General features: G+C 39.7%; 1 protein-coding gene across 2 annotated transcripts in view; it reads right to left on the bottom strand.

Moving 5' to 3' along the window:
* The window catches only part of LOC107077227 (uncharacterized), a 33,717-nt gene that overhangs the window by 4,702 nt on the left and 5,447 nt on the right, over positions 1-23,568 (bottom strand). The window contains exons 6-20 of one of the 2 annotated variants that reach the window (XM_069188520.1): positions 22,964-23,089; positions 22,691-22,816; positions 22,253-22,378; positions 20,354-20,479; positions 19,900-20,025; positions 19,627-19,752; positions 19,189-19,314; positions 18,212-18,337; positions 17,830-17,955; positions 17,555-17,680; positions 16,852-16,974; positions 16,216-16,242; positions 14,730-14,756; positions 12,368-12,394; positions 11,027-12,186 (exon numbers count right to left, since the gene is read on the bottom strand). In XM_069188520.1, the coding sequence (XP_069044621.1) occupies positions 11,642-12,186; positions 12,368-12,394; positions 14,730-14,756; positions 16,216-16,242; positions 16,852-16,974; positions 17,555-17,680; positions 17,830-17,955; positions 18,212-18,337; positions 19,189-19,314; positions 19,627-19,752; positions 19,900-20,025; positions 20,354-20,479; positions 22,253-22,378; positions 22,691-22,816; positions 22,964-23,089 (2,009 nt within the window). In that variant the 3' untranslated portion in view covers positions 11,027-11,641. Of the gene's footprint in view, positions 1-11,026; positions 12,187-12,367; positions 12,395-14,729; positions 14,757-16,215; positions 16,243-16,851; positions 16,975-17,554; positions 17,681-17,829; positions 17,956-18,211; positions 18,338-19,188; positions 19,315-19,626; positions 19,753-19,899; positions 20,026-20,353; positions 20,480-22,252; positions 22,379-22,690; positions 22,817-22,963; positions 23,090-23,568 lie in introns of those variants that run through there. The other variant, XM_069188521.1, reaches the window with a different exon arrangement.

Raw genomic sequence — 23,568 nt, 5'->3', positions numbered from 1 at the left:
GTGTGAAGATGGGAAAACTATTTCTTCATATGGAAATAAAGTTGACAGTGTGTAAATTAAATCTGGATTAATGGAGATCAGAAGCACATCCTTATTGTAAAAGGAGGACAAATAAGATAGTAAGAAAACAAGGTGAAGGTTGGCAGACTGGAGTTCTCAGCCTCCTCTTTCTCCAATTTCTTCTGCAGTTCGGGGTGACGCCGAACACACATGCAACCTGAATATGCAGACACTGTTACTCACCAGCCTTGGAGCTCTGTGTAAGCTGACAGATTCTGTTCATGTTTCTGTAGTCTGTCTGTAGATCTGAATGGTCTCTCTGAAGGTCTGAGTGTTCTCTTTGCAGTGTCTCCAGATTATTCTGTAGCTCTGGATAATCAACAGATAAAACATAGGAATATACAGTATGTTAGATGAACATGGAAGTGACCATCAGACAACTCAAATTTGTCAATAAAAATATCTAGTACTAGAGACACTTCAATAGTCACCTATAGGTGTAACAATATACTGTATAAAAGATATAGATATTTGTCTTCATGTAATCCTCACTATTCTCTGGCCAATAAGGAAATCTAGTACTAGATCTTGAGTTATATGAAAATGGGGCGTTACAGAAGGTAAAAACTGCATCTTAACTTTGCTCCATAATTTTAATATGATTTTATTCAACTATTATTTATTAACTTTATCCAGCAAAAAGACATACAGTACAATGATAAACCCAGAATAGTACTTGCCAGTGATGTGTGAGGAGCTGTTCATCTTCAAGTCCAACAAATCATTCTGAAGCTCAGAGACACGTCTATTTTCCAATGAACTGCGGTGAACTGAAAAGATGCAATTGAAGCTCAACCTCTTGATAATTTACAAGTTTTTGTCATGCCTTTCATGGAGAAGGTCTTCCAAATGCAGCTTCACAAATCACTGTGTGAAGGTTCTGTAATTAACTGAGGACTTCTGGCCAACCACCCATGCATTTCCTACCCCCTTTGTCTAATACAGGGTCACAGGGGATGCTGGAGCCCAAGGTGGTGAGATAAGGACACATGGTGGGATACACAATGGATAGGACACCAATCCTTCGGAGGGCACAAACACAAACACACACATACACCAGCGCCAATTTTCCCTGAAGCCAATTAACCTGCCAGCATGTCTTTGGACTGTCAGAGGAAATCCATGCAAGTATGAGGAACACACAGTAGTGTGTGCATCCCAGAGCTGCAAGTCAGCAGTGCTAATGACTGCACAACCATGACGCCCAACTGAAAACACAAGCCGCCCGAAATGTTTGTGTTGTGAAATCTCTGTATAGCTCACTGACTAACAGTTCCTTGATTGAGAAGGTACACACAGCACTCTGACCAGAACACAAGGCACTTGTGTTCCATCCATTTTCTAAATACTTTATCCAAATCAGGGTCACAGGGGAGCTGGAGCCTATCCCAGCAAGCAGTGGGCACAAGGCGGGGTACATCCTGGACAGGACGCCATTCCATTGCAGGAAACACACAAGTATGTGTGTTTCACATACTTTGCACATGTCTTCGGACTGTGGAGGAAACCCACGTAGACACGGGGAGAACATGTGTTGGTCAGGACCCTGTGCAGACGGTATAATCCGGAAGTAAGTGGAAACAGACAAGGGGAGGAGACGACGAGGAACTGGGCAGGTTGACAAACGGGGGCATGACGACTGTGCACTGGTGCTCGGGGAGAGGGAGAGCGTGGCCATGGCGAACAAGTCCAGAGGAGTCCAGGGGGTAATCCAAGGAGAAGTAAAAAAGTCCAGAACCGGGTGATCCATCCAAGACAAAACAAGACGAGGTTAAAAACGGGACCCAACTGAAAATATGAGCTGTCTTAAATGTTTGTGTTGAAAAGTCTCTTGTAGGTCACTGACAGTTCCTTGATTGAAAAGATTCACAAATCATTCTAACCAAAACACAAGGCACTGGTGAAATGCTGTATGTGTATTGACAAATTATTGTAAACAGAAATGACATCAGCCACTGTGTGAAAAAATGAAAAATAAACTAAAATTTAATCCAGTAATTAAGATTTTAAACATGCAGTCTAACAGTTTTTTAATACTCACTGATAAAGCCCAGCCCAGCAATCACAGTGAAGATCCACACACAAGCAAAGGCCACTGTAATCCTCTTGTAGAAAGATACTTTCCCAGCACGTCTTTCCTCGGATGCTGCAAATAAACATACAGTAGGTTGTGTGCTCTCAGAAACCAGCAGCTACAGTAGGCTTCACTGTGTTTGGCTGACTGCATTACTATAGCAGTTTAAGGACATTCCTCATTTCCCAGCTGGGAAAAGCAGAAGGTTGGTGGCATTTATTTCAATTTAGAAGATTTGCACTTTAAATTGAGGATATTGTATTTACAGAATAAGCTTTGTGCACTGCATGTTATCACAACCAATTGTGCTAATAGTTTAACACTAGGAAACTCATCTGGCATAATGTAATTAAAAAACCTCTCTTAGACTAGAAATGTGAAGTACACTCAATTCAGGGGTGTAAAGACAACAGCTAATTTAAAAAGCACACAACAGTGAATATTGAATGTTGTGCTGTTAGTGGTTGAAATGAGGAACTCACTGTGCGTCTGCCTAAAAAATGAAAGACTAGCATTTTCTCTTTAGAAAAGAGAAACCAAATTTGCAAATAAAACTTTAAAAAATTGCCAAAGATCACTACAAAAAAAGAACCTTTGAAAAACTTCTACATACAGTATATAGTGGAAACCAAATACTCTTAAATTCAGTCATCAAAATAAAAATAGGTAAAATAAAGTCATAAATAAATCACTCTAAAAGTATGTACATAATATGAAAAAGTGGATTTTAATTTATGACACAGATATGAAACAACAAAAACTATTTGGTGCGAAATAAGAAAAATGAATGGAACTTGAAATTGTTTTCTCATTGATTTCTGTGTGTCTCTTACTTTGACGACGTACAAGGTTCGCTTTTGAAAGAAGATCAGAACATAACTGAGGATTACGCACAGTGTGCGACACCATTAATGATCAATCTGATTTTCTAAGTCAGTATTTTTCAAACACAATTGCCTTTAAAGCACTTTAAAACACTTTTTGCTTTTGTCCTTCAATCTCAATTCATACATGAAACAGGTATTAGCAGACTCTACAGCCTCACGGATGTTTTAAATTGGCATGGCTCTGGACTGTACCTGCCGAACTCCCTTGACTCCGCACGGCAGCTGTCGGCTGAGAACATGATGAATAATCCAGAGATTTCATCTCCACGTTCTCATAAATGTTGTCCATCTTCATGGCATCACAACCACAGTGATATAGAAAGTGCAACAGAAAGAGGAACTTTTCTTTATTTACAAGTTTACAGTAAAGCCTTATGACGCAGATACTTTCATTAATAGGATAAGAAGATTCTTATGTAAAATATGATGTTTTGCATCTCCCTTGTATGGACAGGACAACTTCTTCAGCACCTTCATTGTTTGAATCCTAGAACTGTTGAATCAAACCTTTAAATCAGAGTTACCAGTTCTGAGACGGTTAAACATCCCAGTGCAATTTTGCAATTTTACAATATGTATACCTAAAGGAGAGTATAAATTGGTTAATTTGCAGATTTGAGGCAGATGAGTTACTACACCACGTCTGTGTTAGTCAGATACTTGCAAGTTATCTCTGCATTTAGTTGTGAACTGCAAAAGGCTGATGATAAAGCTCAATTTATTAATTTAAATGACAAATAACAATACAGAAATAGAATTTTAAAAACCTTATACTGTATATAGTATGAAGGGAAATAGTCTTAACTTCAGCCTTCAAAATAGACAACAAATAATTCACTCTAAATAAAATATGTCCATGAAATGAAAAAGTAATTCTGTATATTTTGTTTCAAATACAGATATAAAAGACCAATAAAAATAAAAAACTTGACTATTTCTTTGTTTTTCTGACTTTGACCAAGTACAGGGTTCACTTTTGCAAGAATATATCTAAATCAGAACATATCTGAATTTTGCACAGAATACATGACACCATTAATGATCAAGAGTAAATAATGATTAAAACATTTTCTGTCAATATTTTTTAAACGTGTTTGTTTTTGATGCAACGTTAAAATATATATTTTTAGATTATCTCATTGCAGTCATATCACCCTGCAGCTCACAGCTGGCAGCCCCACTGGAGCTCAGCAGTATGAGCCTGGTCAGTACCTGGAGGGGAGACTCCTGGGAAAGCTCAGGTTGCTGCTGGAAGAGGTGTTAGTGGGGCCAGCAGGGGGCGCTCACCCTGTGGTCTGTGTGGGTCCTAATGCCCCAGTATAGTGATGGGGACACTATACTGTCGCAATGCTCCGTGGAAAGAGAAGGGAATGACAAGACACAGGAAGGTGTCATGGCCATCCACTGCAACCAAGGAAGTCTCCAGTTGGGACGACTACCCGTACCACTGGAGCCAGGCTTCTGAGGTCAAGAGAGTGGGACTGCCCCAGTGCAACGGCTTTCCCACTTCAAAAAGCTCTCCTGCACAGGTTTCTTCATGCAGCACATTTTCCAAACAGGTGAGCTGCACAAAGTACAACCGTCATCGTCGGGACACAACGGACAACCATCAGATTATCTCATGAAATGCACATTTCTCAATGGAAATAAGTGAAGGCTCGGGGGAAGATGCTAGGGGGAGCTCCTCCCCTTTCCTATCGTTCAATTTACTGTTTAAACCCTAACCACACCAACACTCACGTCTGAGTTCCCTCCACCTTCCTCCCCCTCCTCTTTCTTTCATGTTGCCTTTGCAGTCAGGTTCCCTCTGGGGGTCAGGGAAACTCACTTCCCTGACCTCAGGTAGGCAGCACCACCTTGACCCCTCCTGTGGAGGTCCTCACAGCGTGAGTCTGAGTCAGAGGGGACCCCCGGCCTCACTGTTCTCAAGCAGCTTTAACCTACTGATTCTCCTCCTCTCGGTCACGAGACAGCGCCTCCAAAACAACTCTCAGTGAGTCAGTGGGTTTATTTCCTCTTTTCTATCCCCTGAGGGCCTAGCCCAGTCGTGAGGCAGCGCCTGTGAAAGCCACTCTCAGCGAGTCAGGGGGCTTCTTTCACTTCCTCCTCAAGCAATACCTCTCAAAGTGATTCCTCCAATCAAGGGTTCTTTCTCTTTCTCTCTGAGGGATTTGTTTCCTGTCAAGTGGCAGTGCCTCAGAGTGACTCTCAGCGAGTCAAGGGGTCTATCTCCTCCTTTCTATCCCCTGAGGGTCTAGCCCAGTGGCGAGGCAGTGCCTCAGAGTGACTCTCAGCGAGTCAAGGGGTCTATCTCCTCCTTTCTATCCACTGAGGGTCTAGCCCAGTGGTGAGGCAGTGCCTCAAAGTGACTCTCAGCGAGTCAAGGGGTCTATCTCCTCCTTTCTATCCCCTGAGGGTCTAGCCCAGTGGTGAGGCAGTGCCTCAGAGTGACTCTCAGCGAGTCAAGGGGTCTATCTCCTCCTTTCTATCCCCTGAGGGTCTAGCCCAGTGGTGAGGCAGTGCCTCAGAGTGACTCTCAGCGAGTCAAGGGGTCTATCTCCTCCTTTCTATCCCCTGAGGGTCTAGCCCAGTGGTGAGGCAGTGCCTCAGAGTGACTCTCAGCGAGTCAAGGGGTCTATCTCCTCCTTTCTATCCCCTGAGGGTCTAGCCCAGTGGTGAGGCAGTGCCTCAAAGTGACTCTCAGCGAGTCAAGGGGTCTATCTCCTCCTTTCTATCCCCTGAGGGTCTAGCCCAGTCGTGAGGTAGCCCCTCTCAATGTGACTCTCAGGGAGTCAGGGAAATCTTTCTCTTTCTTCTCCATTCCTGAGGGCTCAATTTCCTGTTGTGAGGCCGTGGCTCTCAAAGCGACTCACAGCAAGTCAGAGGGGTCTGTCTCTCTTCCTTCCCTACTTCTGAGGGATTCTCTCCCAGTTGTGAGGCAGCGCCTCTCAAAGTGACTCTCAGCGGGTCAGGGGTGTTTATGTTTTCAGGCCCCGGAGGCTGCTGAACCAGCCAACCCATTAGGACCACTGATTTTCCCAGCATGGTCCCGGCTCTATTTTCCTGTACTCCCAGTGAACTGGGTTTAGATAACTGGGTTTACTTTTCGTTCTCTAATCACATTCTGTTGATCACTTGTAAGAAGAGTCTACAGCCTGTATTGACTCAGCTCTAGACTGTACCTACTGATTTGCCTTGACTTTGCATGGCAGCTGAAGGCCTTGAACATGATGACAGATTCAGAGCTGACTTTATCTCCACGTTCTCATGAGTGTTGGCCATCCTCATGTCATTAAAACCACACTGATATAGAAAGTGTAACAAAAACTGGTCTTTTTTATTTACATAATTTTTACAAGATTTACAAAATCTTCTGATGCATGTTAGATACGTCGTTAATAGTAAAATAAGACTGTAACGTAAAGTTAAGTGCGTTTTACACCTTCTTTGTGTGGATAGGAACATTTTTAGCACTTCCACTGTTTGATTCCTAAAACTGCTGTATCAAGCTTTTTAATTAGAATGACCAATACTGAGAAATTACAAGATACAAAAAATACAAGAAATATGTGAACCTATAGGCAAATGTAAATTGCTTAATTTGCAGATGACCTTCAAGAAAGCTAATTCAGGCTATCCATATCTGGATAAGTAACCCACTATTCTATATGGCTATCTCAAGAATTCAACTGCGACCTCAACACAGGTTGATATCAATTCAATTGAATTCAATTATGAGTAATGCATTTACTTATGAGTATCTAATGTAGAATTTGTATTCGTGAGACACGATTTGGTATAGCAAATGGTATACAGAATGCATATTCTTTGTTTTGTATCTCTTTGTGTTTTGTATTTTTTGTAATATATTCTATATCTTGGTAACCCTCACAGTAAGATCTGCCATCTGTATCCAGGCAGACTGTTATATGTTTTTATATGCACAATTTAATGTTTAAATAAATGTATCTCAATTGAGTGGAGTTTGGTGCTTATTGAGACGAGGAGATCTGTCCCTCTTCATAATCCACACATACACCCCACCTTCTGAGGCTTTGGGCTGTGTGAAAGTAAGACAGACCAAAGGCCTTGTACACCTCATCCCTCAACCACACACCACAAACCACATCTGGGGCTTTTTATAACCTCTCCTTTCCTACAAAGCAGCAGAATAATTCTAAATGACTGCACATTACAGTTCCAAATTACAGCAGTGAGGCATTCATTTCATAAACGCAGTTAATTCGTATTTATGCAAATATAATTATCTTAAAATACCAATTTCATGTTCAGTCTGTGTGACTGACAGGAGAGATGATCAGTGGATTTCTGTTTTTACCACCATCTGTGAGACCAGGGCAAAAGAATGGGTGGAGTTTCTCAGTGACAAAGTCAGTGACATAATCCACATTGATCCCCACCTTCTGTGGTTTTGGGTTTTGAAAGGAGGACACAGATGCCACCGAATGCCTTGTATGCATTACCTCTCAGCCACACACACCACAAGCCACACTTGGGCTTCTTTTAACCTCCCCCTTCCTACCATAAATTACAATAATTAAACCTTTTACTTGGTTAACATTTCCACACACATATAGCACAATAGCGAATTAGGTAGTATCCTAGTAGTTTTTTTTATATTAATGCAAAAATAATTAAATTAAAACAGAAATGTTATATTCAGTCTATGTGGCTGACAGGAGAGATGATCTGTAATCCCTATTTTCTCCACCATGTGTGAGACCAGGACAATGTGTGAGACCATGCTGGGATTGAAGTATGGATACAGTTTCTCAGTGAAGGTGTCAGTGAAAGTGTAGATGTGATTCCTGGTCCCTGCATTGTAAAAGGAGACCTGTCCCTCCTCATAATCTGCATAAATCTCCCTCAGAGGGAGGAGGAGAGAGGGGACAGCCAGAGCTTTAAACTCATTCCCATTTCACAGCCATATAGTCTAGTAGCCATTCTTAAGGGTCAGTATAACCTTCTCATTTCTGTTGGTCTCTTTGGCAACACCTAAATCCCAGTCAATCTTCCCCACCACCTCCACTTCCCCAGTGTCTCCCAGAGGAGAATCCCTCTCTTCCCAGGACACAAACGAAAGGATCAAGTGTGGATTGCTGGGGAGATTCTGCCTTTTGTGGCCAATGTCACTTGTTTTCACATCCTTGAACAGGATGAAATGGGATCCAGAGTTATATTAAGTATTTCGGAACAAATATGTTACACTTGACAAGTGAGAACTGAACCAATTTTTATTAACAAATGTATTGGTCCATTTTAATTTCCTACTGCGATGCTTCTGCTCAGAGTTGAGGGTGACTTGGAGTGGTGGTGATGGCAAAAAATACAAAAGAAAGATAGCTTAAGCAATTTTCTAGTCCATACTGTAGATATCATCCCTAACTTCAGTAGCCGTTCAAAGGGGTTTGTCAACAGCCTGGAAATCATGTCTTCCATTTCCTTCAATGTAATTGATAGAAGACCATCATTGTACCTTAACTGTCTCTAGTATTGGTAAAGTTTGGTGCTGATCTTTTCCTTGGTAAACACCTGAGTGAAATATACATTGAATGAATCACATATTGTCAAGATGTTTTTCATTCTAAACATTCTACAAAAACATTCCCAAAAACATTCTACCTTATCCTTCACCAAGTGAGATAAAAAAACACAATAATCACCTGCTGAAGACCGAGTCAGGGTTGTAGCTTGTGAATTTCCTTTGTGTGGGGCATCAGGTCCAAGCTGGGAGAGTGTTGAATAGACATCAGTTGATTTCAACTCTGAATGCTCATAAATGCGGTCCATCTTCAGAAGCGATGTTCTGCAGACAGTCACAGTTTCTCTGGGGTATAAATAGTCATGCTCTTATACAAATTTGGATTTCACTGAACCGTAGTGTGGTCTGTGGTCTGTGGTCTGTGGTCTGTTCTTGTGTAGCTTTCTTGTTAGTGGCAACATGTAAGGTTCTATGAATGTGGTTTTCGTTCAGCTGTGTTTATTTAAAGAGATCTCTACAAGTAGTCCATCTAATTGTGCCCTGTTTCTACAGTAAAAGAATATTAATTTAGCTACTACTTTATGTAGAATAAAATAGACGTTTTTCCAAATTGCTTATTCAATGATGACTTATAAGACATGGTGAATCCTACCAAACCAGGTAACCAGTCTTCCCCGTTCTAAATAGACATTATTGTATTGACATTTCCTTTGGAGTCATTTAATCTTTAAAGTGTATGCATTATGTGCTTTGATAGCAATTAAGTCATGTGCTATGAATTTAATTTGAAATAATTAACGACATTTTTAGAAAAAAGGACTGCAAAATAGTAGAGTAGGTAATTTTAATTACGGTCATGTAGGTAGCTGTGTCAGCATGCGTGGGCTGCAAAAGAACAAGTAAAGGTTTATTCCATGCGGAAAGAAGAAAAGAAGAGACACAGCATTTCAGCTGTGGAGCCTTCTTCAGGTTTAATTATTTTTGTACAGGGACAGCTTCTCCCTTTCCTGTTGATAAGAAAATCTGCACTCAATAAACAATATTTTTATAAAACACTTTCATTCTTTTTCTAGATTTTTGGCTTGCTTTACTGGTAGAAATGTTCTACTTCTACTGTTTCTGTGAATGTATCATAATTTGCTTTGGGTCAAAACTAATACTTATGTAAAAGCTGTGTCAAGACTTCAAGAAACTTATGGGAGCATTCAGCAAACACTGGATTAACTGAAATAAAAGAACATTAAGAGAAAGTGAGCATAAAGTCTGTCTGCTCAGAGGTACAAAATTCAGCAAATCATGTTCTGTACTCTGTGCAACGAACAAAGAGGGATGTAGAAAGTGCTTATTTTTATATTTTATAGTATAAAAATTAAACATCTGCACACTGCTGTTTGCAAAACTCTATTTTGTCTTACTATATTAATCTGCAAAACCAAATTTTCTTATATTTTTATATGTTTAATTTATATTCATATTTTGGAAGACCAGAAGGAAAAACACAGAAATTGCCACAATGTAACTGTAAATTATGTGTATGAAATTTCACATTGTACTGTAATAATGGATTTTAGAGATGTGGTTTGTTTTTCAAATTCTGTTTCTCATTATTTTATGTATTGGCAAATGAATCTAAGGTTTTCAGTATGTGTACTGTAGTTATACTTTGTATAATATTACAGTATAAAACCACACTTTTCTTCACATAATTTCTAATGCTCGCATTTTTCAAAATCTTTATGTGGGGTGTCTGAATAAAACACTATATTTTTCTTTTGTTATGATTTACAGCAGCAAAAATGAATGCTTTGCAAAGTACCTGAATTTAGTAGCTCTTGTTCATACTGCTAGAAATTAAATATGGTACAGTATATGCAGAAGAGTATATTTCAGAGCTAAATGCTTAAATTCTTCTTGTTTTGAAGTAAAAGAGACTTTTAGAAATGTAGAAAGTCTGTGGCTCTCTCCTGCTTAGGTCAAATACATTTTTGTAAGTAAGCTTTCAAGTCGAGTAAATGTTATTACATTAAAATGTTTACTAAATACGTAAGCTCTCTGCCCCATCACTCTAAGAATTTGATATCAGCTCTCTTAAACACAACGATGAATTTCAAAGGAAATTTTTCCACTTTTACAGTTTAGTTTAAATAAATACACATAGAACAAACCTTATTATTTTACTGATTCTTATTATTAGTATCCTACAATCATCCTACCTTATTGTTGAATCTCGAATCTCACATTTTTTAGAAGAAAAATTGACTTTTTCCGCAAGTTTTCTTTTCTGAGAGACATTGGTTCTTGAGTACATTCAAAACTCTTTGAAATATTGTTATATAAATGAGATACAGCTAACATAAATCAGAAATGATCCCAATTTAGGATTGCAGAGGCTGATTGAAATTGGCTTTCCTCATGAACTTTCCTTGTAAACTCCATTAAATTCTGTAGGAGTAAGAATGCTTAATAAATACAGTGAACACAAACTTAAAAGAGGTTTATTGCAAAGCTGTTACATATGTTGTATGTAAATTTCATACTGACACTTTCAAAGGCTACAGAACATTCAGAACTGAAAGTACAGAGGTGCTTGGGTTCTCATGCCAGAATCATCCACAGGAACAAGCATCATATTCACATCAATGAGCAAAGACAGCCTGGATTTTGTTTATAGAAGAAATATATATATATACATTCAATGTGTGGGACTCTCAGAAAGAGGTGATCAACTGGGTGGAGTTTGGTCCTTATTGAGACCAGGACAATAGAGTGAATGTAGTTTCTCAGCGAAGGTATCAGCGACAGTGTGGATGTGATTCCTGGTCTCTACATTGTGAAAGGAGATCTGTCCCTCTTCATAATCCACATACACCCCCACCTTCTGAGGCTTTGGGCTGTGTGAAAGTAGGACAGATCAAAGCCCTTGTACAACTCATCCCTCAGCCACACACCACAAACCACATCTAGGGCTTCGTTTATCATCTTTCCTACAAAGCAGTCTAATAATTATAAATTATTCCACATTACAATGCCAAATTACAGCAGTGAAGCATTCATTTCATAAAAGCAGTTAATTCATATTAATGCAAACATAATTATCTTAAGATACCAATTTCATGTTCAGTCTGTGTGACTGACAGGAGAGATGATCAGTGGATCTTTGTTTTTACCACCATCCATGACACCAGGGTAATAGAATGGGTAGAGTTTCTCAGTGAAGGTGTCAGTGAAAGTGTAGATGTGATTCCTGGTCTCCACATTGTAAAAGGAGACCTGTCCCTCCTCATAATCCAAGTATATCCCCACCTTCTGGGGCTTCAGGCTCAGGGGCAGGCGGACAGGAGGGTTAGCTACAGCTTTAAACTCATTTGCATTTGTCAGCCATATTGTCCAGTAACCGTTACTGGGACTCAGTATAATCTTCCCCTTCCTGTTGATGGACTCTTTGGCGACACCTATATCCCAAGCAGTCTTCTCTCCCACCTCCACCTCCCAGTAATGTCTCCCAGAGGAGAATCCCTCTCTTCCCAGGACACAAGAAACAGGATCAAATCTCTTTGGAAAATCAGGCAGAGTCTGTCTTCGATCACCCTTCCTCACTTGTTTCCCATCCTCGGACAGGATGAGACTGGGATGCGCTGAATTGGGATCCAGTGTCACATCAACTGTTTAGGAAAGAAACAACAATGACCAATGAGAACCTTACATATACTGTACTGTATGATTTGACATACATTTATGACTCTATTTTAACTTCTTTTACAATGCTTCTGTTCAGAGTTGAGTGTGACCTGGTGTGGTGGTGACAGGAAACACTATTAAAGAGAGATGATGGGAAAACACTACCTGAGGCCTCACGAATCCACTTCCACACTGGGGAAGAAAAGGAGTTTAGTTATTTGTCTGCTGTGAAGTCAGGTCCATTAACACAATCCACACTGCTGTGTTCCTAAAGCATTTTCTGGCACTTAAAGTTTATGACAAATTTGTTTTTATCAGAAAAACAAACATTATTTTTCTTTAAAGGTTTGCAGTAGTTCCAAAGTCTAGCAACTTGACAGATAAGGAAGTGCCCTACAGGTTGAATACTGTACTTTGCTAAGGCTGCTAGAAAAAGAAAATAGTTTAATGACAAATGTTCTAAGTCAGTGGTTCTCAAACTGTGGTACGCGTACCGGCAGTGGTACGTGACGTGCCGCCAAGTGGTACGCCAAATGACCCTGGAACTGTGTCGTGTGCGCTGAAAAATCGGGACGGGTTTTCATATTTTGTATTTTAATACGTGTCAAATACGCAGCCTACGTACTACGATACAGTGCGCGCTAATACTTCAGGGGACACAAGAGATACTCTGTAATTCTATACCACTCTATAGGAATGCGTGCTACGGATGCAAGTGACCAATTGTATTTAAAAAAAGCTACTGTATCTCCAGCAAATAGAGAGAAAGGAGAATGTGCGTGATTTTGGAACTATGCCAACGTTCTAAACACAGGAATACATAGAAATACGTGCTGTGAATGCAGGCCATCTTGTGAGCACACGAAAGCGTGATAACAGAAAAATATTTAAGAACTGTTCTAATTTGAGGAAAATACACCGAGCGTCTCTGTGTTTCGCTCCCATGCGCATGAAATAAAAACTTTAAATAAATACGGAAATAAAAACGGAAACGCGGAAAAATGCAAGCTTGCGTATTGCTAAAGCAGGTAAGCTACACTATTTTTGAAGAACCTTATTTACCGTTGGCAAAAGAGCTGACACGTATTATGTGTAGAGAAAAAGCTGCTAAACAGCTCGTCCTGTTGCCCCCCTCCCCCTGAAAGACAAAGTCATTCATAGAATTATTGAAATGGCGGATGATATCAAAAGTACACTGATAGAGCGCGTTAAGATGAGCAGATGTTTTTCACTGCAATTAGATGAGTCTGTAGTCGATTTGGCCAATTTGCTCGTTTACGTTGGATGCTAGTTTGAGGGTATGTCCCATGAAGACTTTCTGTTCTGTAAACCGCTACCAACAGGAACTACAGGAGAGCACATATTTCAGCTTCTGAATGAATTTATCGAAGAGAACGGCCTCGACTGGATAAAATGCGTTTGAGTTTGTACAGACGGAGCTAGAGCAATGACCAGCCGACACAGTGGTGTAGTTGCACGAATTAGAGAGGTTGCTCCAGAAATTAATGTACGCATTACAACATCCACCGCGAGACCTTTGCTGTCAAGAAAATGCCTGACGATTTAATACCTGTTAGACTCTGTTGTGAATTGAATCAAGCCTCGAAAAATTAATTCACATCTGCTTTGCTCAACTAAACAGGCTCACCCCTCTCACTGAAATGGTGCTTTTTTATTAGTCGTTGTTAATGTTTTTTTTCTGTAAAACACTTTGAGAAGCCACCTTTAAAGGCGCTATATCAAATAAAGTTTATTCTTATAATATTTATTATATGTATGTGTGAGTGTGTGTGCACGTGCGCTCATGTTGGTCATTGAGAATTTCTGGGGTTCCTATGAGATGATGACTTGTAGGTGGTACTTGGATGCTTTGGTTGGATTAGGGGTGGTACTTGGTCCAAAAAGTTTGAGAACCACTGTTCTAAGTAATGCTACTATAAACAAAACAGCAGATGAGAGTTAAGCCCTTGTCTTCTAAATTTCATATTAAAATATGTATTTTTACATTCTTTTCCTAGTCAAATACATCTTGTATAAGTGTTCATATGTTTGCAATCATTTCATTTATAATATTTATATATTAGATAGATAGATAATACTTTATTAATCCCATAGAGAAATTGATGTAAACAATGGATATACAGGAGTCCTTGAGTCTGGCACCTCAGACCACTCGGCCATCCTGACGAGCTACAAACTATTATGTTCATTTATAGTCATTCAATCATATTCTATGATTTGTATTTCAGAATCATAACTTGACCTTCCTAGATCAGTAAATGTAAGTAGGGAAGGTTGATTGTAAATTTTAATAATATTTATATATACAACTAAATTATATATATATATGTATATTTCATTAAATATATTTAAAATATTAATACAAACTATCTTCATGAAATGCAGTTATTTAATCAATCGATTATTATCAATGTATTTAAATCCATTCAATCACATGCTATGATTTTTATTCACAATAATATATTTACTAGACCTTTCAAGAGGAAATGAAAAGACAAATATTTACCTGGTATGTGGGTAACTCCTTCCTTTCCTGTTGTAAAGACATTCAGCACTTATTAAATATATTAATAATACTTCTTCATTATTTTACTATCTGTGTTTTTACTTACAGGTCACTGTCAAATAAAGGAAACACTGACAAAGTATATTAATAGGGTGGTGGGCCAACAACGAGCAGCTACGCAACTTGACATAGATTCTACAAGTGAATGGCACTGTACTGGACACCATTTGTTCAAGAGAAAACCATCGTGTTCTCATGAAAGAATGAGATGAATGTTTTTGTTGATGGTGGTGGAAAACGCTGTCTCACTCCAGAATCTCCCATAAGTGTTCAATGGGGTTGAGATCAGGTGACTGGGGTGGTCATGGCATAATTTTCATGCTCATCCAACCATCCAGTGACCACCCATGCCCCGTGGATAGGGGCATTGTCTTCATGGAAGATTCCTCTCCTATTAGAGATGCTTCAGCCAGGAAGAACCTGATCACTCAGGATGGTTTGTTGGCATTCACTGTGCCAGGAAAATCTACCGCACACCATCTCAGTTGACCATTGCCTGTGTTACATTGGTGTATAAGGGGTTTGTGCATCACAATCTGACCATAGTATCCCTCTCTGTGAAGTTCGTGATGGACTGTACTTGATGAAACTGCCTGCTCATGCCTCATTGCCATTTACAGTCCAATGATTCAGAGTTATTCACCAATATTGCCTCACATCTCAAACCAATGAATGGACATCACTGTTGAGGATTATGCACATTTGTCCACAGTTGCCCCAGAGTGATAGTGTCTTTCCCTCAGACCTTCATGCCAACATCACCTTAGGCACTGTTCCTCATGAAACATCAACAAGCTGAGCAGCCTTCATCACTAATCTCTTGCCAAAAGAGCCCCAACAATCACCCCCCTCTCATAGAGACTGAGATCTCTTTCTCAAGACCTGTCAGCCAAAACAATGGACAACCAGGTCAGCCTTACATTTTTATACATGACCCTGATCCTGATGGGCTGTTACTGGCTTGATTAACTCAGGGATCCACACCCATGTGGAAACACTTGCTTTCCATGTACTTTGTCTAATCTCTCAATTACTCAAGTGTTTCCTTTATTTTGGCAGTTACATGCAGCTTTACTTTATTTCAATTTAAGTATGAATACATGAGAATTGAAGATGTGTTTTTTCCTAATTCTGAGTATTAAATCTCACAATCTTTCCTAATTCACTGAGGACACATTTAATCCTGATACTACTCATTCAACATTTAAAGCAACCCCTTTTTTTCTCCCCAGTCAGTAAGTACAATGTTTCTATTGAGAGGTTACTAACATATTCCACATGGCTGTGATCTGGAAAAATGTCCTAACCCTAGTTTTACTGAATCCATTTTATTATGTGTTTTTGGTTAAGACCTAATACTAATATAAAAGCTGTATCACAACTATAATTGAAATTAAAATAAGTATTTCAAATAAAACCAACTTACTTGAATACTCAGAAAACACACGTCTGACTGAAATAAAAGAACATTAACAATAAGTGAGCATAAAGTCTGTCTTTTCAGAATTACAAAAATACAAATAAAATCACTTCAGTTTTTGTGGTGTCGACTGTTCATCCTGTGGTTTTTCAGGAGACACACATATTTGTCCCGCAAAGTCTTGCATTTGAATTAATCACACAAAGCTTTAAGGCTTTACTACAGTATATTTGGCTTGAGGAACAACAGCTTGGCCATGATACTTATCCAGTCAGAACTCTCCTACAAATTAACAATGGGACAGACACATTGGTGGTCTAGTGGGATAGGCAGAAGGATGCCTGGCTGAAGACTGGTGTCAAGAAAAGGTCTGATTTCTCCAATTTATACCCAATTGGCTTTAACCCACTTGTCTTGAAAGATTGCAACTTGGTCACGCGGCGCAAGTGCTCATAACTCTCCTATAAAATGAACTGATTGGTGGGATGTTATTGCTGGAAAGGTTCCTGTGCAAAGAATTTTGGGAAGAGAAGACTGAAGCCTAGTATTTAAACTTTAGTGAGCTGGTGGGAGTTGGGGTATTCTCTTTCTCACAAAAATACATGAAGTAGTATAGAGCAAATCAATAACATAGTGATTTACCGGTCTTGTTGGTGTCACTGGGGAAACACATCTCTATGGGGAGATAACTGGCCTTCATGCTGGTGTAGAGACTCTGCAGTCTGGAGTTTTCAGCCTCCTCATTCTTCACTTTTTTCTGTAGCTCTGGGTGACACAAACCACATTTTAGTGAAGATAAGACATATTTTCAATTTAGTCCTTTATTCAAGAAGAGAGTATGATTGTAACTTTGGCAAGAGTGAAGTAGCACCTAAATGCTTGTTTAGAGTGTGTTCATGAAAAGTATTTCTTCATATGGAAATAGATGTAATGTGTATGTACCGTATGAAGCATATTAATCGCTGCCGAAATATACAAGGTGAATATTGAGAAACTGTTACTCACCAGGGGCAGCCCAGAGGCAAATGGTGACCAATGCTGTCTCGCAGTGCTGAGGTCCTGAATTCAAATGTGCAGTTTGTGTGTTCTCCCCATGTTCGCATGGGTATCCTCCGGGTACTCCAGATTCCTCCCACAGTCCAAAGACATAGGGGTAGGTTAACTGACTTCTGAGAAAATTGGCTTAGGTGTGAAATGTGTTTGTATTTGTATCTGTCTTCCCTGTGATGGACTGGTGTCCCTTACAGAGTGTATCCTGGGGCCTATTGCTTGCTGAAAGAGGATCCGGCTTCCCTGCAATCCGGAATTGGATGAGGTGGTTAGAAAAAAGATGGATGTGGCTCACCATCCTTGGAGCTCTGTGTAAGTCGATAGCTTCTGGTGACATTGCTGTAGTTTTTCTTTAGGAGTGAATGGTCTCTCTGAAGGTCAGAGTGTCCTCTTTGTAGTGTCTCCAGTTTCTTCTGTAGCTCTGGATAATCAACATATGGAACACAGGAATATATTTTAGATAAACATTGAAGTGACCATCAGGCATCTTAAAGTTGTCAATAAAAACATAAAGGATTGAAGTGTGAAGCTCAGTGGGATGTGAAGTAACATTTAGTCATAAATGTTTACCAGTCTTGGTTTTCTGCGTAAGCTGACAACTTCCAGTCACATTGCCATAGTTTCTCTGCAGGTCTGAATGGTCTCTCTGAAGGTCAGAGTGCTCTCTTCGAAGAGTCTGCAGCTTCTTCTGTAGCTCTGCCCAATGGAGAGAAGGTGAATGACTTTTTCTTACCAGATCACCTTTGTCATGAGGAGAGGGTAATGAGGGATATTTTAAAAGTTACAAAATATGATTACTATATTTTCTTGCCAGTTCAGGTACAAAGAAGAAATTGTGTGAATTGGGTTCCTGCAACCAGTCTTGGGCTGAGACCTGAAACTGGTCAATAAACAGTTGGAAGAAGGTTTGTTGGTCACCAGTGAGATATTAATGGATAAACATGAAGCTCACCAGTGTTGGATCTCTGCGTGAGAAGATGGCTGTCTGTCACATTCCTGTAGTTTCTACGTAGATCTGAAAGTTCTCTCTGAAGACTAGAATGTTGTCTTTGAAGAGACTCCAGAGTCTTCTGCAGTTCTGGACAAAGAACACAACGGACTTATTTCTCCTAATCTTGGAGTCATTGTTAGAGTAAAATTTAAATTGATAATCAACTCAAGTAAAGAAAGGAGGAACCATAAAAAAAAACTTGTTGTATTGTCATATTTCATCATATTTGTCCTAATTGAGTTTATTTTAGCTAAACATTTTTATATATTAGCCCACAGCTATATCACCCTGCAATTCACAGCTGGCAGCCCCACTGAAGCTCAGTAGGTGTGAGTCTGGTCAGTACCTGGATGAGAGACCTCTTGTTAAAGCTAAGGTTGCTGCTGGAAGAGCTGTTAGTGGAACCAGTAGAGGGGGCTCACCCTGCGGTCTGCGTGGGTCCTAATATCTCACTATAGTGACGAGGACCCCGTAATAGTAAGATAAGCTTTGTCCTTTAAATAAGACTTAAAACTGAGGTCCTGACTCTATGTGGTCATTAAAAAACCCAGAGCATTTCTCGAAAAGTATGGAGATGTTAACCCCAGTGTCCTGGCCAAATTTACCCCTGGCCTTTACCAATCATGGCCTCTTAATAATTCATTTATGAAATGGCTTTATCACTCTGTTCTCATCCCCACTGAGAGCTGGTGTGTGGTGAGAGTACTTGAGCATTATCCAGGTGGGGCTGCAAACAGGTGGTGGTGGAGGAGAGTCTCCATTATCTGTAAAACGCTTTGAGTGGAGTGTTCAGAAAAGCACTATTTAACAGTAAGGAATTATGATATAATCCGATCTTCAAGATAATTATCTATGAAAAGCCATTAAGTGTCACAAATAAAGGCCAATTTGATGTGAGGTCTTTAGAAAGGAAGCAACATTTAATTATAAAAGTTTACCAGTCTTGGATTTGTGCAGCAGCTCACAAGTGCTGGTGACATTGCTGTATCTTCTCTGCAGGTCTGAATGGTCTCTCTGAAGGTCAGAGTGCTCTCTTTGCAGAACCTGCAGCTTCTTCTGTAGATCTGCACAATGGAGAGACATTAAATGCCATGTTTCACCAAGAGAAATCTGTCTTGAGGAAATGGTGAAATCTGTCAAAGCCTTGAAACAGGATGACACTGAAGTCATTTGACAATGGATATTTAACAGTTGTCAGGATAATAATACAGTTAATGCATTTTCCTTCCAATGTAACTACAAACAAGGCATATTTTGCTGAGATTATAACCATAAACATCTGGCATGGGCTGAGACCAGAAATTGGTCAATAAACTGTTGGAGAGAAGGATTGTTGACCATTATAGAGGTAAGAATTTCAAAACATGATGTTTCACCAGTGTTGGTTCTCTGTGTGAGAAGATGGCTCTCTGACACATTTCTGTAGCTTCTCTTTAGATCTGAAAGGCTTCTCTGAAGGTTAGAATGTTGTTTTTGAACGGTCTCCAGGCTCTTCTGCAGTTCTGGATATAGAACACAAGGAACAAATTTCACCTAATCTCGGAGTCATTGGTAGAGTAGAACTTTTAGTTGATGATCAACGGAAGTAAAGAGAGGAACATTAAAAAAATCTTCATGTATTGTTTTGTAGAGCACAAAAAGTAACTCACCAGTCTTTGACTGCTGTATGAGCTGACAGTTTCTTTTCACATTGGTACAGTTTCTCTGTAGATCCAAACAGTCTCTCTGGAGGTCACTGTGGTCTGTTTGAAGGGTTTGCAGTTTCTTCTCCAGCTCTGGATGTTTCAGAAAAGACATATTTGAATTTGTTTTAGCTAAACATTATGATGTAATCCAGTCCTTAAAAAATCAGCCATAAGATATAAAACAGCTCAATGTGATGTAAAAGTCATTATTAAAGAAGCAACTGATAATCAAACATTTGCCAGTCTTGGATTTGTGCACAAGCTCACAAGTGCCAGAGACATTGTGGTAATTGTGGAAATTGTGTGAATTGGGTTCCTGCAACCAGTCATGGGCTGAGACTTGAAATTTGTCAATGAACAGTTGGAAGAAGGTTTGTTGGTCACCAGTGAGATATGAATGGATAAACATAAAGCTCACCAGTGTTGGATCTCTGCGTGAGAAGATAGCTGTCTGTCACATTCCTGTAGTTTCTCTGTAGATCTGAAAGTTCTCTCTGAAGACTTGAATGTTTTGATTGAAGAGACTCCAGGGCCTTCTGCAGTTCTGGACAAAGAACACAAGGGACTTATTTCTCCTACGACTTGGGGTTATAACATTATTGGGGGCTCGTCTGGGATATGAACCCAGGACTTCTTACACCCCAAGCGAGAATCATACCCCTAGACTAGTCTAGGGGATCAGAAGTCAAACTCAGATATTGAGGGATACTGGAGATAATGTTACTACCCCAAGTGTGTAGGGGTAAAGGGGTGTAACATTTAGGATAATTTTTGAAAGCATGTGGGTTCTGGTGAGGGACTAGGAAGCGTGATAACAAGGGTAAGGGAACTAGAGTGGTGCCAAAGAAAAGAAAATAAACAAAAATGGAGCTGGCTAAGAAAGTGAGGGAAAGCTGACCTGACTACAAAAGAAAACCCGAAACACATGGTCTTCGGCGTCTTCAACACCCTAGCTAACCTCCACTGACTACCCAAAACCATACAAGACAAACGGCACTCACCCATACTAAACTACTGTTACTAATACAAAATCAACTAAGTGTGTAGAATGTACCCTACAACCTAAACTAACCTTATACACAAAAGTTCACACAAAAACACAAGTGAACTAGGAATACAAATAAGGGAAAACGAGAGTAATCAACAGGAACAGGGTACAAAAAAACACAAAGGTTGAACATATAACACGTTGGGGCAAGGTAATGGCAAAACAAGGATAAACACACAAACAAACTAAAGTACAAAGAAACGAACAGAAACCAACAAAGCCGTAGCTAAATCAAAAGCGAAGCGAAGCGAAGCGAAGCCATAACCAAAACCAAGCGGGACCGAAGTCAAACAAAAGGCATCTTCCTTCTGAAAGCCCCCATGTTTTATACTGAAAAAGATGAGTTCTGATTGGCTGAGAGCTGATTGATGATGATGTCATATGGAAACAATGGTTAAATGGTGGGCCACTGGGGAAGGGAGAACAATCAAGGTCAACAGTGTGGAAAATAACAACAAAACACATATAGATCACACACTGGGACGTAACAATGATCAACTGAAGTAAAGAAACTAGGAACTGTAAAAAACTCGTTGTATTGTCATATTTCATCATATTTGTCCTATTTGAATTTGTTTTAGTTAAACATTTTTATATATTAGCCCACAGCTATATCACCCTGCAATTCACAGCTGGCAGCCCCACTGAAGCTCAGTAGGTGTGAGTCTGGTCAGTACCTGGATGAGAGACCTCTTGTTAAAGCTAAGGTTGCTGCTGGAAGAGCTGTTAGTGGAACCAGTAGAGGGGGCTCACCCTGCGGTCTGCGTGGGTCCTAATATCTCACTATAGTGACGAGGACCCCGTAATAGTAAGATAAGCTTTGTCCTTTAAATAAGACTTAAAACTGAGGTCCTGACTCTATGTGGTCATTAAAAAACCCAGAGCATTTCTCGAAAAGTATGGAGATGTTAACCCCAGTGTCCTGGCCAAATTTTCCCCTCGCCTTCACCAATCATGGCCTCTTAATAACTCATTTATGAAATGGCTTTATCACTCTGTTCTCATCCCCACTGAGAGCTGATGTGTGGTGAGAGTACTTGAGCATTATCCAGGTGGGGCTGCACACAGGTGGTGGTGGAGGAGAGTCTCCATTACCTGTAAAATGATTTGAGTGGAGTGTCCAGGAAAGCACTATTTAACAGTAAGGAATTATGATATAGTCCGATCTTCAAGATAATTATCTATGAAAAGCCATAAAGCGTCAAGAATAAAGGCCAATTTGATGTGAGGTCTTTAGAAAGGAAGCAACATTTAATTATAAAAGTTTACCAGTCTTGGATTTGTGCAGCAGCTCACAAGTACCAGTGACATTGCTGTATCTTCTCTGCAGGTCTGAATGGTCTCTCTGAAGGTCCGAATGCTCTCTTTGCAGAGCCTGCAGCTTCTTCTGTAGATCTGCACAATGGGAAATATTAAATGCCATGTTTCACCAAGAGAAATCTGTCTTGAGGAAATTGTAAACCTGTCAAAGCCTTGAAAGAGGATGACACTGTGAAGTCATTTGACAATGGATATTTAACAGTTGTCAGGATAATAATACAGTAAATGCATTTTCCTTCCAATGTAACTACAAACAAGACATATTTTGCTGAGATTATAACCATAAACATCTGGCATGGGCTGAGACCAGAAATTGGTCAATAAACTGTTGGAGAGAAGGATTGTTGACCATTATAGAGGTAAGAATTTCAAAACATGATGTTTCACCAGTGTTGGTTCTCTGTGTGAGAAGATGGCTCTCTGACACATTCCTGCAGCTTCTCTGTAGATCTGAAAGGCTTCTCTGAAGGTTAGAATGTTGCTTTTGAACAGTCTCCAGGCTCTTCTGCAGTTCTGGATATAGAACACAAGGAATGAATTTCACCTAATCTTGGAGTCATTGGTAGAGTAGAACTTTTAGTTGATGATCAACAGAAGTAAAGAGAGGAACATGAAAGAAATCTCCTTGTATTGTTTCGTAGAGCACAAAAAGTGACTCACCAGTCTTTGACTGCTGTATGAGCCGACAGTTTCTTGTCATATTGGTACAGTTTCTCTGTAGATCCAAACAGTCTCTCTGGAGGTCACTGTGGTCTGTTTGAAGGGTTTGCAGTTTCTTCTCCAGCTCTGGATATTCCAGAAAATACATATTTGAATTTGTTTTAGCTAAAAATTATGATGTAATGCAGTCCTTAAAAGATCAGCAATAAAAAGCCATAAGACATAAAATAGCTCAATGTGATGTAAAAGTCATTTTTAAAGAAGCAACTGATAATCAAACATTTGCCAGTCTTGGATTTGTGCACAAGCTCACAAGTGCCAGAGACATTGTGGTAATTTCTCTCTAGACCCGAAAGGTCTCCCTAAAGATCACAATGCTCTCTTTGCAGAGTCTTCAGCCTTTTCTGTAGTTCTGCACAAGGGTGTGACATTACATGTCAATTTTCACTAAGAGAACTTTGTCTTGTGGAGAGTGCGATATCTGGCAAAGCCTGTAAAAATGTATGGCAGTGTGAAGTCATTTGATATGGGATATTTCACGGTTACCAGAAAAATAGTATTCATCCCTCTAGTGTCACTACAAAGAAGATATATTTTTTTGAGGT

Source organism: Lepisosteus oculatus, chromosome 4, assembly GCF_040954835.1.
Source record: "Lepisosteus oculatus isolate fLepOcu1 chromosome 4, fLepOcu1.hap2, whole genome shotgun sequence".
NCBI classification, from domain to species: domain Eukaryota; kingdom Metazoa; phylum Chordata; class Actinopteri; order Semionotiformes; family Lepisosteidae; genus Lepisosteus; species Lepisosteus oculatus.
This window is presented reverse-complemented; position numbering and strand designations above follow the sequence as displayed.